The sequence below is a fragment of the Anthonomus grandis genome, chromosome 2 (genome assembly GCF_022605725.1).
Source record: "Anthonomus grandis grandis chromosome 2, icAntGran1.3, whole genome shotgun sequence".
In the NCBI taxonomy this organism is placed as follows: Eukaryota; Metazoa; Arthropoda; class Insecta; order Coleoptera; family Curculionidae; genus Anthonomus; species Anthonomus grandis.
Window position 1 is genome coordinate 37,310,039 of NC_065547.1, and position 14,879 is coordinate 37,324,917.

Here is a 14,879-nt window from a genome sequence, read left to right on the forward strand (position 1 = left end):
GGTCTTTTTTCACTTATCGCAATAAAAATAGAGAAAATTTCTTACAAGATAATTTTTTTAAGTGGAGATATGTCGCAAAAAAATTATCGATACGGTCATGAAAGTGCCTTTATGTGGATGAGGTACGTGAACACTGAATAATATTCCTGCCGAAATATTAAAGATTACTCCTGGAGAGTTTAACAACAAGCTGGGATATTGTTTAGGACAATCCGGTGGTATTTTGTAAATACTAATTCAATAGACTATTTTAAGAATAAAATATTATTAGAATTATTATTTATTTTATTCCACACATAATCTGAATATCGTAATTGCAAATACTTTTTTTGAAGGTAATGTTACAATACCCGCGTCGAGCATTGAACTGACTTGGCTTCGATCGGCACTTTCTTTTCCATACCGGTATATCGTTGACCATCATCTGATGTCGTTTTTTATCAAAACTAAGCAAAGAGTCAAATATGTATTAATATGAAACGTGCAAAAAGTAATATTTGGTTATCTAATCTACGTTTACAAAAGGAATTCGTAGAAAAATGTTCGACTTTGCCGAGAGCTCAATTACAAATGAGGAATTGAGCTAAGCGGAAAGTTATTTAAATTTCAAAGCAACCATATAAAAAATACACCGTTATTTTCCACTTATAATTATGCATTTTAAGAATATTTTCAAAATATGAAAAAGAATTATTTGAAAAAAATTAATATTTTAAACAATTTTTTGTAGATTATCTAATAATTGTAAACCATAGTCACCAAAGAGACAATTGCTTAACGATGATTATTAATTGCGGATCAATTGAACAAAATACAGGGTGTCCCAAAAAAGAGTGTCAAGCGAGCGCCCAGAGATAGAGTAACCCTAGGGGAATCCGAATCACCCCCATGTATATGATCCGATTTTTTTTTTGTTTAGGAATTACTACATTTTTTGTGATTTTTTAGTATTATTCGACTTTTATGCTTATTTCTGCTAATTCATAGTAAATAGGTAAGGCGAATGCCTAATTTTTATTTTATTGTTTAGATAAAAGTTGACCCTGACAAGAACAAAGATAATTTGACCGAGAAATTAAAATATTGCTTACCATTTACTATGAATATAGAAGAAATAAGCATAAAAGTCGAATAATACTAAAAAATCAAAAAAAAAATTAAAAACTCCTAAACTAAAAAAAATCGGATCATATACATGGGGGTGATTCGGATTCCCCTAGGGTTGCTCTATCTCTGGGCGCTCGCTTGATACTCTTTCTTGGGACACCCTGTATTTTTTTCAATAGATCCGCAATTAATAATCATCGTTAAGCAATTGTCTCTTTGGTGACTATGGTTTACAATTATTAGGTAATCTACAAAAAATTGTTTAAAATATTAATTTTTTTCAAATAATTCTTTTTCATATTTTGAAAATATTCTTAAAATGCATAATTATAAGTGGAAAATAACGGTGTATTTTTTATATGGTTGCCTTTGAATTTTAAGAACAAAAATGTATTCCCAAATTTTTTAAAATAAATTATTATTTTTTAACGTTTCGCATATTCCAAGTAATAAAGCTCCTTTGATGTTATTAATTTGGTGACACAATTTCGCATTTCTTATATTCACAACTATACAAGCACAAAATTTTGTACCTATTATTAGGAACAATCTAAAATTAAATTAAATATCCGAAATGATATATTTTATTATTAATGTGTTTTCTATAATCTGGAACAATAAATCAATTACAACTGAATAGTTTAGTTCAGATCTTTTTTAATCTTTCTATTTCGAGCTGATTGTTCTGGCATTAACCACTATCTCTAAGAAATGAGTACGTAAGGTTCTTTTCGCTTCTCATCAGCATTATGTGGTTATTTTCAGCCGCTAACATTCATAATATCTTATACTAATATAATGTTATTCATAATTTCTACCTATCAGACTGGCTGATAGAATATTGTCAAGTCAATGGAGTCAGTACTACCTTCGTGTAATTCAATAATGGAATCCTTTTTCCATTCGCTGACTCAAGGATTAAATTTGGTGGTAGTAAAAAGTTGCAGTGAGCTACGTTCGAATGTTCGACTTCCTGAGTACAAAACTTGTTCCTGTATCCGCCAGCATCTCACATTTACGGTAGCAGTTTTTTTTCCGGTACTACCAAGTCTCTCCAGGGCATGGTAACTTCTATGAAAGGTTAAAAATAAAAAAACACATGGTATATTATTATAATTATATCTTTTATTTATTTTGGCTTGTGACATAATACTGATAACAGCAGTGTACGCACATTTAATGCCATGCAAGGATTACTAGAATAATTTATCAGTATTTTGACTTCATCATAAACATTTGTTATACATTTATGTCAAAAGAGTGATAAATACAAAAGGTTTTTTACATATAACAGTAAGTCGTTGATGCTTTTTTCTCTTAAAAACATTTTCTGAAATTGCAACTTGGTTCATGTGAAAAATACCGTTAAAGTAATATGACCTACGAAAAAAGAGGGGCTTCTTTTAAAAAAGGGCCTTTTTATGGTAATTTTATGATGGTTTTTTCACATTTTCTTACTTTCTTTTTGCTATTTTCTGTCGAAAGTCTGATGTGTCTATCTATAGTTTAGTCAAGTATGAACGCCGTTCTATGGTTATGGTAAAATTTTGTCTACATTTTTTACTTTACAAATGGAATGAATTTGTATATTTTTTCCACATAAATATTTTTATAGGGAAGGGAAATAACGCTAAATTCTAAGATCCTTGATTAATCGACTAACTCAAAATTTATAATTTTGGTAGAAAAAGTACCATTTTGATTGGATCGTTTTGACTTTCGAAGAAGTATGAAAGTTTGAGATGCTAGAATTTGAATGTCGATTGTACCATTGGATTTATTATGAATAAAAATCTGAAAAATTTGTAAATTTTTTTATATTTTTAAGTGGAAAATATAAAAATGTTCTTAATAAGTACATTAGTACTAGATATTCATTAGACTTAAACTAAAATATTTGTAATCAGTTATCTGTATAAAAAAAGCTTGTTTATTGTATAGTTTTAATGTTAATTAAAAAGTCCACATTTTAAGTTATTAGGAGATATAAGAAAGTTAGTCCTCAAGTGCTTTTAGCATTAATGATAAAAGTTTTTTAAATCATAATATATGTACTTACAATATTGGACAAATCTTGTACAGAATAAAATCAAAATAACGATAGTACAAAACTAACTACAAACCTTTTTTCAAATTATACATAGCCGTAAAATTTTAAGTTTTTGTGGTTAACCGTTTTCAAGATAATTTTTTTTTTTTAATTTAATATTCATTATAAAATCTGTTTTACTCAAAAAGTTTTTTTTATAAGCAATTAAAATGTAATTTGTTTACTATTTCAGAATACGTATAAACAGTATAGAAATATTAGAACGTCTGCGATTCGTGCAAAGAAAAAAGCATATTTAACCTATAAACTTGGCATTTGTAGTAAGAAATTTGGAAAAAAATTTGCTTGAAAAAAATCAATATTTCTAAAAAATCTAATGTACACCTTCCTATATCATTGACACATAAAAGATGTTGAAGCACTTAATGGTTTTTTTACTAATATAAGCAATAACAACAATAAGCCTAATACCGATTTTATAAATTTTTTAAGGAGCACAGAATTTTTCTAAATATATATGATTTTAAGTTTAATTTAGTAGAAAAAATTTTTCAAACTATAAAAAGCAATGCATTTGGATCCGATAATTTAAATATTACTATTATTACGCTTTGCTGTCTTGCGATTATTAACCCTCTTACCCATATTATAAATTGTTGTATGGAGAAAAGCTATTTTCCGGAAAAGTAGAAGGTGGCTAATATTATTCCCTTACCTAAAATTAAAAATTCCACGGAATTCAACAATATTCGTTCTATTCCTATACTTTCTGTTCTTTCGAAAATTTTGGAGAAAATTATGGAGTGCCAAATTCTTGATTATTTAAATAGTAATAATCTCATCCCAGAATATCAGTCTAGGACTAATAGCTATGTCACTGCGTTATCTCAAGTTACAGACGATATATTTCAGGCTTTGGATAAAGATCAGGCAACTGTTTTAATTCTCTTAGATTTTACCAAATCATAATTATTCTTTATTACATTATCTAGAATTTTCTCAGCCGGCCTTAACACTTTGGTCATCTTTTCTTTCAAACCGCAAACAAAGAGTTCTGCTAAATGAAAAAATATCGGAGCCACTTGACGTTATTTTAAGTATACCACAAGGTAGTATTTCGGGTCCATTGCTATATACATTATGCACATCGCAATTAACAAAAAAATTAAATAAATGTAAACATCATTGCCATGCAGATGGTACTTAAATTTATTATTCATTTAAACCCAGTCATGCTCCTGAAGCTAACCCAAATATTAATATAGATCTTAATAATAACTTTGCTAAAACTCAAAATTTATTTTAATTAAATTTGGTAAAAGTTAATGCACCTACCTATTAGTTTTATTCTCTGTGCTTAATTGCTGTAATTTCTTGGTGACTAATAAATGTCTTATTAATATTATTATTATTTTTATTATTATTATTATTATTATTATTATTATTATTATTATTATTATTTATTATTAGCCTGAAGGTACTTGAAAATCGTTGTGAATGTTTAACGATTTATGTAGAATCTAATTAACATACAAACTGCAAAATATCAGGTTTTTTGATGACTTGCCTTTTTCAAGAAAGTTAGAAATGTACTCATTTTTTTTTCTTTCTATAAGTGTTTAAGATGCAGACCATGTACTATTTGGTAATGCCCTAAACGTATTTGAAAAACGTTTCTTATAATTTCTGGGCAAATTAATCTACACTCATGCCTTATTCTGGTGTTCAACTCCTTAATGTGTGCGAGATTGGACACATAAACCAAAATTAGATTTTAAATATCCCTATAAGAAAAAATTTAAAGGAGTTAGATCGGGAGATCTCGGTGGCCATTCAAAAGATCCTCGTTTACCAATCCGTCTGCCTGGAAATAAAGTATCCACATAATTTCGAATTTTCTTTACTGTAAGTGTTTATTGATAGCATTTCATTTAGTACTATTTTGTTTTAACTAAAAAACATTAAATATGCTTCGCTACAAGATAAATAAAATCAAAGTTCTCATTTTACCATTACACTTGCTACAAAAATTCGATAAAAAGAAATAATTTGTCGATGAGAATTCTCCTTCGAAATTGTTTATTAGGTCGTTTTTTTAACTTTTTATTGATTCGCCATATATATTTAGTAAATGAAATAAAATTAATTTTGACATATTTTCTTTTAATATTAAACATTTGTCAAATTTATAAAATTCAACTTTGAACGTCTATGGGTCTTACATTTTTTAATTTTATCTGGTCCTCATCTCTAGTCTAGTATGTTATCTCTTAGATCTTAATTATTCTATTTGTACTTTTGTTCTTATTAAGATTCATAAAAGGTATATACGTCATCTGTTCATGTTAATTAAAATTATTTGAAAAATCCCTTCATTAATTTCTTTTTTTGTTACAGAAAATGCAGATAAGGTTTGGGATCTTAACTGGTAAGTAAAATTTGTTTGCTTTTTCATTTTCCTTTAAAATTTAAGCACTTTGCATCATTTGATATGTTATTAGAATCTAATAAATTGAACCTATGAGAAGAAAGTCTTAGGGCACATGGGTACTAAGAAAGTATCAAGTTCAATACATAGAAATAAACAAGTTTTTGTATGAAGTTGTTCAAATTTTGAAATAAAAAAAGAATGCGTTGTTTCAGAAAATGTGGTATCAAAATACTGATTTTAGTACTAGATTTATTTTCAAAAGATGTCTAGAAGTGACCAGACCATACCGATGGCATAATTTCAATTTCTACGATTTTGTTTTTAATCTCGCAAAAATACTGTTAGTAGAAAAAAATTGATTTGGTCCTTGAATTTTAAAAAAAACTATTCAAGAGTAAGTGCCAAGTCGGAGGTTACGTTAGGCTTTGGGTTGAATTCTGATAAGGATTATAAATTGTAAGAGTTTGGCCTAAATTTCATTTGAAAAAAAATAATGGCTTTTATATTAATAAAACAGCGCTATCTAATAATCGCACAATATTGCTCTCAACTGCCTGATAAAAATAAATGTGTGGCTCAAATGAACAACATTTTTTTGTTTAGTTTAACTGCCTGAAATATAGCATAAACTAATAAACTATGTTAAATAGCAAGTACTAACACCCGACTGCCTAAGATAATATTGTTTATAGAAAAACTGCATGCAATAATGAAACCACTCAACGTTCTACAAAAATAAAGAAATTTATTGATTGCTCGATTACATGATTAAATGTTTAGCTGAACTTCCTTAAATATTTAAAAAAACACTTGGTGGCTCAATGGCCTGAAAGAAATAAAGAAAATATAACACATTTTTTATTATTATTATTATTATTACGTAAGACAAATTTCGTGTACAAGCATCTTAAAAACTAAAAAATTACAAATTTATTTAAATCTTACACAGAAGAACTTACATGTATTTATAAACTATAAATATAAACCCATTGCCAAAAAATATTAGGCTTAAAAATAATTAAACCAAACTGCTGCCTGAGGAAGTAAATTAAACAATAATAGATGTTAGAACATATCCAAAAGGTAGTTCAAAGCTATAATATGTCATAGGTAATAAAAGGAATTTTATCTTAGTTTTCAGCTTTTTAATATCTAACGTTTGCCTAATATATAGAGGAACACCACTGCAATTTTGTACAGTTTTTAAAGGTATATGAGCGAATTTCTGGTAAGAGAGGATGCGTCAATTAGTAAAGGAACATCATCTAAGTCGCCAAGGTTAGATAAGGGTTAAGAACAATTTTCAATAAGAATCTCTTAACCAGCAGAATATAGGTAACTAACTACTTTTTTCTGAATCACAAAAATAATGTTTATTTACCTACTACTGCTTCAACCCCAATAAGGCATGCCATAACGAAAATGAGACTCAATAAGAAAAAAATACACTGAACGTGCAGCCCCTCGTCCAGCTCACGTCTTGCCATTCTACTGCAAAACATCCAAAGCATAATTTTGAGGCTGATGATTTAATATATGATCTTTGAATCGAAGGCTACCCTCAATGCTAATATCAAAGAACTTACAGTTTCTAGGTTTTGCAAGACTCTTAACTAAACATAATGCCATGGACGTTACACTTAAACCCCATAATAAAGATCTGACCCACATTAAACACACGCATGTTTGAAGCAATTAATGAAACAAGTACGAGCTTAATCAGTTGGGACCAGTAGAAATTTTCCTTAATTTTGATCAGTAGAAAGTTTTTTAGATACAATTCAAGTCGAAATAACCATTGAAGATTGTTGAGCAGTTGCTCCGACAACGCTACTTACCGCGTTATATTTCTTGCAAGCTTTGAGTCTACGGTTTTTGGGGTATCATGCTTCACAAAACCATGATGTGATAAGAGCTTCGCTCGAATTTAAGTATGCTTTAATATTTAATATGACTGCAGCACTTGACGTAAAAACACATATGCATAATATTTGAAAACTTTGCAAAAATTGAAAAATCTTATCCTAAATAAACCTCAAATACCAAGTTTTACTGAAATCAGACCCATAGGAATAAAGTTTTAATAGTCACATGACCTTAAAACTCAATATTTCAAAATTTTTTTAATAATCAATAGTTATTTCCTAAATAAATTCCTAATACGAAATTTCAATCCAACCGGACTCATAGGAAAAACGTTTTGATAGTCACGTGACTTTAAAACTCAATAATTTAAAAATTTCATCCAAACCAATCATTATTTCATAAATAAACCCCAAATACCAAATTTCAATCCAATAGGACCCAGAGGAAAAAACTTTTTATAGTCACGTAACCCTAAAATACAATATTTTAAAAGTTTGTTAAAAACCAATAATTATGTCCTAAATAAACTCCAAATACCAAATTTGAATAAAATCGGACCCATAGAAAAAAAGTTCTGATTGTCACGTGACTATAAAACTTAATATTTTAAAACTTTGTTAAAAATCAATGATTATTTCCTAAATCAAACCCAGATACTAAATATCAATCAAATCGGACCCATAGGAAAAAAGTTTTGGTTGTCACGTAACCCTAAAAGTCAATATTTTAAAAATTTTCAAAAAATTACCAAAAAAACCAAAATACCAAATACCAAATTACATTCAAATCGGGCAAATACCAAAAAAGAAAAAAAAAATTACCACATAAAATAATAATACCCATTAAATCCCGATTAGATTTTTTTTTATCATTAGGACCCACTGTGTTGTAATTTTTGTCTAGCAAAATGCCTTGTATAGACCACTGTGTCGCATGAATATTATAATAATACACGAAAAATGCTAAAACGTCAAAACGTTGCGAATTATCACGGCTAAAAGAACACGATTTGGTGAAAGAGATGCACATATTCGGATTCTCCAGAGTCTCTTGAATAATTCCGTATCAATTTCAGGAAGTTTTGAGCTATTTTAAGCATTTTATCAATGAAATTAGGAAGCAAATCTGAGCCGATTCATCCACGTTGACGCCATGTTGTCAAAACCGCCGTAAAAGTCGGCATTAAAATCGAGCGTAGACGTCAAAATTGACTATTTTCAGACGATAATTTCGGGTATAAAAAAAGTTTTTACCTTATGATTTGTATATGGAAAAATAGTATAAAGCCTTAGGGACAGTTTAACATCAATTCTGGACCGATTCCAATTGGTTTTAGTAGTTAAATTTTGATTAATAAAAGGGTATTTTTTCGGCGAAAAGGGTCTTTTTTTGGCGCCGTTTCCGTTGCCATGGAGACGCGGCCATGGACGACTTTGAGAATTCATCAGTGTGCAGGGTGATTTTTGGCGATTTTTCGTGCTTGGGACTTTTTTGAAAAAAAAAAAACTTTTAGGGTACTTGTAAAAATGGTGAAAAAATGAAATTTTAGTATGTTATAGTAAAATGAATGGCGCATCTGCTCGATTGGTTTTGGTTTATCTATAACTTACAGGCTGCTCACAATTAATTTCCAAAGTCAAAAATTTTTTAAAAATTCATAACTCAAAACGGTTTTACTTAGAAGTACGGTTAATATTGCAAAATATTCTTCTTGTCACACGCTACAAATAGCCCATAAGCCATTTGGCTCTAGGGGGCGCCACTAAAAAGTTATTAGGGCTGGAAAAAAAAAATTAAAAAGGGTATTTTTGACTGAGCACTGCTCAACCTGTATAAATGATAGCGTTAAACTTAATACGCTGTTTTATTTGAAAAGAATGGAGGTGTAATTAATCTAAATAAAATTTTTCTAAATTTTGCACCATAAAAATTTTATCCCGAAAAAACTAAAAAAAATCAATTTTTTGAGTTTTTTTTTATTTTTCTCCCAAAAGAAACTATTTTTTGAAAAAAATTTCTTAATAAAATTTGTAGCTCCCAATAAGACGAACCTATCTTCTGTAAGTCATTATTTCCGAAAAAAAAACCGTTAAACCGTCAGAGGAGCTAGAAGATCACACATGTCCAAAACTTTGGACGTTAAAAAAAAATACTTCCCGTATACTGAGAATAACCAAAAACTATACCGCACTGTCTCACGTAAACTCTAATCGATCTGTAGAGTTTCATAATATTCAAAGAACCGTTGCGATCTGTATCAAATCAAAACTGGAAAAATTGGACAAATTTTTTGTTTTTTTAATTTATAAGCATCCTAGTCCTAAACAAAAAAACAAATGAAAATTTGTAAATAATCGTGTTGTAGCCTTATACTTCTTGATTATAAAAAGTTAAAAATGTTTTCTCTAACCTAAGTTCAACCAAAGTTATAAGCACTTTTGTCCGGCGGGTCCAAATTTTGTGCGAAAATTCCCCTGCGGGAGAGCCTCTCCATTAGAGCTTCGCTCTAATAATGATAGATCGATCGAGAGACTAATCGATTTCTTAGCTCTATGATAAAATCTTTTACTCATCTGCCTAAAATATATATAGCTTGAAATACTAAAGTTCAAAGCTTAATTGCCGGAATAATTAAATTAGTCAGGTCTTCAAATTTAGAAAATACATCTTTTACCTAAAAAACTATTAGACATAAACGAAAATTACGATGTCTTATCAAAGCCACTTTTAGACCTAACTTTAAAAACAAAAAAACTTAATTAAAAAAAAAAACTATAACTTAGCTATCTGAAAAAATAGTATAATAGAATATATATTTTCATTTGTCAGTTTGCTGAAAGAATAAAAAGTCCCCTACTTCATCAAGTTGATGCAATACAAGGGATATATTGTAAAAAAAAATATATATCTTGGCCAACCTGTCGAACTTTATTATATCCACCACCAGGGCTTATAAGAATATCCTGCCTAATAAAACTAATGTTCTGGCATTGGCACAAACAAAGGTGAAACCTTCAACAACAAATGTTCACCTCATTTATCCTGGATACGACTAAACTTTGGATTGGCAGTATTTGCCAAGAGCGATTTGAGTTGCCAGCGGGAGGAAACGCTTGAACCTGCGGACTTCGACGTCATGTGGTTCAAAATAATAGCCAGTGGTGCCACGAAATTTATCTGCTGTATCTACAGACCACCAAGCGACACCCAATATAGACGGCTCTTTTTGAACCTGGTTGATTGCATTAACTATCTGCAAATTGACTACCCAAGCGCAGAAATCATCGTCATGGGTGATTTTAACGTTCACAATATCAACTGGCTGCGCTTCTGCAACAAGAACGACGATGAAGGACGAGAAGCTGAGCTATTTGCCACCATATGCGGGCTTACGCAGCTTGTGGAGGAACCTACCAAAATCCCCGATCGAGACGCGAGTCTCCTAGATCTGGTCTTCGCTTCAGACCCTGACTCGTACACAGTATCAGTACATGCCCCCCTAGGAACATCGGAACACAAATTGATAACAGTCTCTTGCCAGTTGGAGGTTAAAACGCAGGATCCTCCGATGCCACGGAAGGTATGGCACTATAAATCAGCAGAGTGGAACCATCTTCGGGAATTTTGTCGCTCATTCCCTTGGAAAGAAGTCTGCTTTAGAACCAATAACATCTCAGAATGTGCAAACCAAATTACAGAGACAATCTTGGCAGGAATGGAAGCTTATATCCCTTTTTCTACTAAATTCGGATCAAACAACAAACAATGGTTCAACCTGAATTGCAAAAAGGCAGTAAACACTAAAATGCAGCATATTACAAATGGCGTCAACATCCTTCCATCGAAAATCGGAGGAACTTTTTAGCCTCCAGAAATAGCTGCAAGCGAATTATTGATGAATGCAAAGAGAGTCACAACAACAGGATCAAAAACAAAACTGCTAAACTGCCCAAATGGAACAAGATCTTTCTGGTCGGTATCGAAAGCCGTTAGTCAAGGATTTGCTAAGTCGGCCTTGCCACCCCTAACAGCAGATGATGGTTCTATCGCGGTAACAGCAAGGAAAAAAGCCAACTTACTGGGTAAACTCTTCGCGTCCAATTCTACTCTGCACTCGAAAGGCAAAACACCGCCATATTTGCCAAGGGTGAATTCATCGATGGGAGAAATTTCGTTTCCCCAACGAATTATAAATAAAATTCTTAAAAGCGTAGACATCAACAAAGCTACTGGACCCGATGGAATTCCAGCCCTAATACTAAAACGTTGTGCAGACGAATTGACTCCTCCCTTATGTAGACTGTTCACGGCATCGTATAAGCAGGGCCAATTTCCAACAAGCTGGAAAACTGCTCGAGTGCAAGCTGTACCCAAAAAGGGCAAGAAGACGATGCCCTCCAATTACCGCCCGATTGCACTAGTTCCAGTAATATCGAAGATTATGGAGAAAGCAGTCAACCAACAACTGTTAAGATATCTGGAATCATCTGGACTAATCAGCGATCACCAATACGGCTTCCGAAAGCTTAGATCCACCGGCGATCTTCTGGCCTACGTCACACACTTGTGAACGGAGGCCATGGAGAAGCACGGCGAGTCCCGCTCAGTCGCTCTTGACATTTCCAAGGCATTTGACAGAGTGTGGCATGAAGAACTATACTAACCAAGCTCTCCTCAATCGGCATACAAAACTCATTATTGAATTGGATCAAAAGTTTTCTTGAACAACGAACAATCCAAGTAGCCGTCGATGGATACCTCTCCGACAAATTTAACATTAACGCTGGAGTCCCTCAAGGATGCTTCTATCCCCCATCCTTTTCTTGGGATATTTCAACGATTTGCTAGGAACCACTGTCAATCCAATCTACAGCTTTGCGGACGATAGCACACTTATTTCCACATTTAAGTCCGCCAAACCAACGACAAACGCAAGTTCTCAGAATCTTATAGGCAGCAACAAGTAGCTTCAACCAACAACGATATTAGAGCAATCTTGGAGTGGGGCGATAACAATTTGGTCAATTTTAACGCTAAAAAAACGCAGGCTGCAGTATTTACGATGAAGACTAACCTTGGTGGCCCGGAGCCGGTTATGGCAGGAAAAACATTGCCAATGAAATCATCTTTACATCTTCTAGGAGTCGAGGTCACCAACAGTGTGTCTTGGCATGACCACGTTGCCAAGGTCTTCCAAAAAACTCGGAGTGCTTTTCAAAACAAAAAAACTGTATACACCAGAACAGCTGCTGACTCTTTATAAGGCTCAAATACGCCCTTCCCTCGAGTATTGCTCGCATGTCTGGAGCTCTGCACCCAAGCATAGTTTAAACCTGCTGGATTCTATACAGAAGAAAGCTATTCGTCTTATCGACAAACCAGAACTGACGAAGAGTCTGGATAGTCTGGAGCACAGGAGAAAGGTGGCTGATCTCTGTTTATTCTACCGTTATTATCACGGTAAGTGCTCCTCTGAGCTGGCAGGCCTGATTCCACCCAGGGCTGTTCCGGCAAGAAGGACGCGTCTAGCAGTTGCGGCTCATCAACATCGAGTCCACCTGCCTACCCCAAGGACGTCGCTGTATCGGGACTCATTCATCTGGAGAACATCTTCTTTGTGGAACGGGCTTCCACCTCACATATTTCCCGACGCATACAACCTACAGCGATTCAAGATAAATGCCCACAAATATCTTCGCGCAAGCACCACTCCAAAAGTGACATAGGACTTTCCTCTTGTGCTTGTATTTACCATAAAAAAAATGAGTTTAATTTGAATAAAATTTAATAACGTCTTTCGTGTATGAATTAAAATTCAATAAAAATAAACTGCCTGAGACACGAAAACTCCCCAACTTTTTATTGGGAATTCAACAAACTAGTAGTAATTAATTACTTTTATCTCCATCACAATAGCCTAAAATAAATATAAGGGCGCGTTTAGACCTGAGCAGTGAGCACGTAGGCACTGGGCCTCCGCGCATACAGGCTCACAGCATTCGAGCGTGTTCGCCAATTTGTTTAAATATATATTTTTAAATTTAAATTTAAATTGCTTAAATATAAACACACGCTCGCTTCACATGGGCTGATCCAGTTGTTCGCGGATAGAAGGGAAGGTGAGTTGACAAAAACGTACCAAGAAACAGCAGCGGCCGCATAAGTAAGCATGTATAAGTTAATTTAAAAAAAACAGGAGAATAAAAACGTCGACGCCGTCTTTGGTCGCAAACAGAAGTTTTTCGTCATAGAACAAATAATATTGCATTAAATCATTTGATATTCGAAAATGGTTATGATCAATTTACACATTTTACTAGAATGACCAAAACCGATTTTGAGTTATTTCTAAGCTTGATAAAACCACAAATTATCAAAAACGATACCCTTATAGACAAACAATACCTAAAGAGATACTAGGATATTATAGAATACGTATAGATACTATAGAATACAATCAGCTCTGACTTTACGCGTTTTGGCAACTGGAAATTCATACAGCAGCATCCAGTACCTGTTTAGTCCCTAAGTTTCTAAATCTTCCAAAACTTAAATTGTTCCTGAAGTTTGCCAACCTATAGTAGAAGTACTACGTGAACGGAAATATATAAAAATAAGGAACATTAAAATTTGTTGTCATCGTGGTCAAATTTCATTTTTATTAGGTTACATAGAAACAAATAAATATATTTTAATTTTTTTATTGGTTAAACTTTTACCACAGTTACGAAAATAGCAGTTAACAAAATAAACTTAGTTGCCACCAAACGGCTGCAAGTATTACCTTGGGCACTATTGCAAGAGAGACTAATCACCAGAGCGGTCAGTTAAAGAGCGAAATGTCGGGATATTTTTTATGCATTGAGACTGGGGCAAAATGACAAGATTCGCCAAATTTGGAGTATCACTATTATTGTCTTAGGGACTGTAATCACAACTAGAGCGGTCAGTTAAGGAGGGAGAAAGCAATGTATTTAAAAAATTATATCTAAATTTTCAATATTTAAATTGTTTATCACCTGTTGCCAGGCGTAATTTTTTTTTTGGTTTTTGCAACGTATTCTGGATGTTGTGCATTACATAACACCGACAGTTTCTCTAATTCTTGTATAAGTAATAAAGAAATCTTGTTACTCCACTTCATAATTGGATCGTTTATTGTTGAAAGGGGTTAAGCGCAATTTTCTACTGTTTTGAGTTATTGTGAAAATCCTTCTCTCTTTCTATATTCGCGTCATTTGGTGTGAAAAGAGGCTGATGCATTGCATGGATATACTTTATGCTTTGAAATTGCATTTAGTGTAGAAAGGAGGTAAACGACGTCGCTTGCCCCCTTTCAACAACTGACGAAGGCTTAACGATTCTTGCTCCGTAATCGAGGCTGCCATTTGCATTGTTTACTTTGTGGTGATAGCACCTGTTGTT

At 32.6% G+C, this 14,879-nt stretch overlaps 1 protein-coding gene across 8 annotated transcripts in view; it reads left to right on the plus strand.

Moving 5' to 3' along the window:
• Positions 1–14,879, plus strand: part of LOC126749937 (gephyrin) — a 227,308-nt gene that overhangs the window by 140,097 nt on the left and 72,332 nt on the right. For 7 of the 8 annotated variants that reach the window (XM_050459516.1, XM_050459517.1, XM_050459513.1 and 4 more), the window contains one exon: positions 5,555–5,585. In XM_050459516.1, the coding sequence (XP_050315473.1) occupies positions 5,558–5,585 (28 nt within the window). In that variant the 5' untranslated portion in view covers positions 5,555–5,557. Of the gene's footprint in view, positions 1–2,300; positions 2,401–5,554; positions 5,586–14,879 lie in introns of those variants that run through there. The other variant, XM_050459520.1, reaches the window with a different exon arrangement.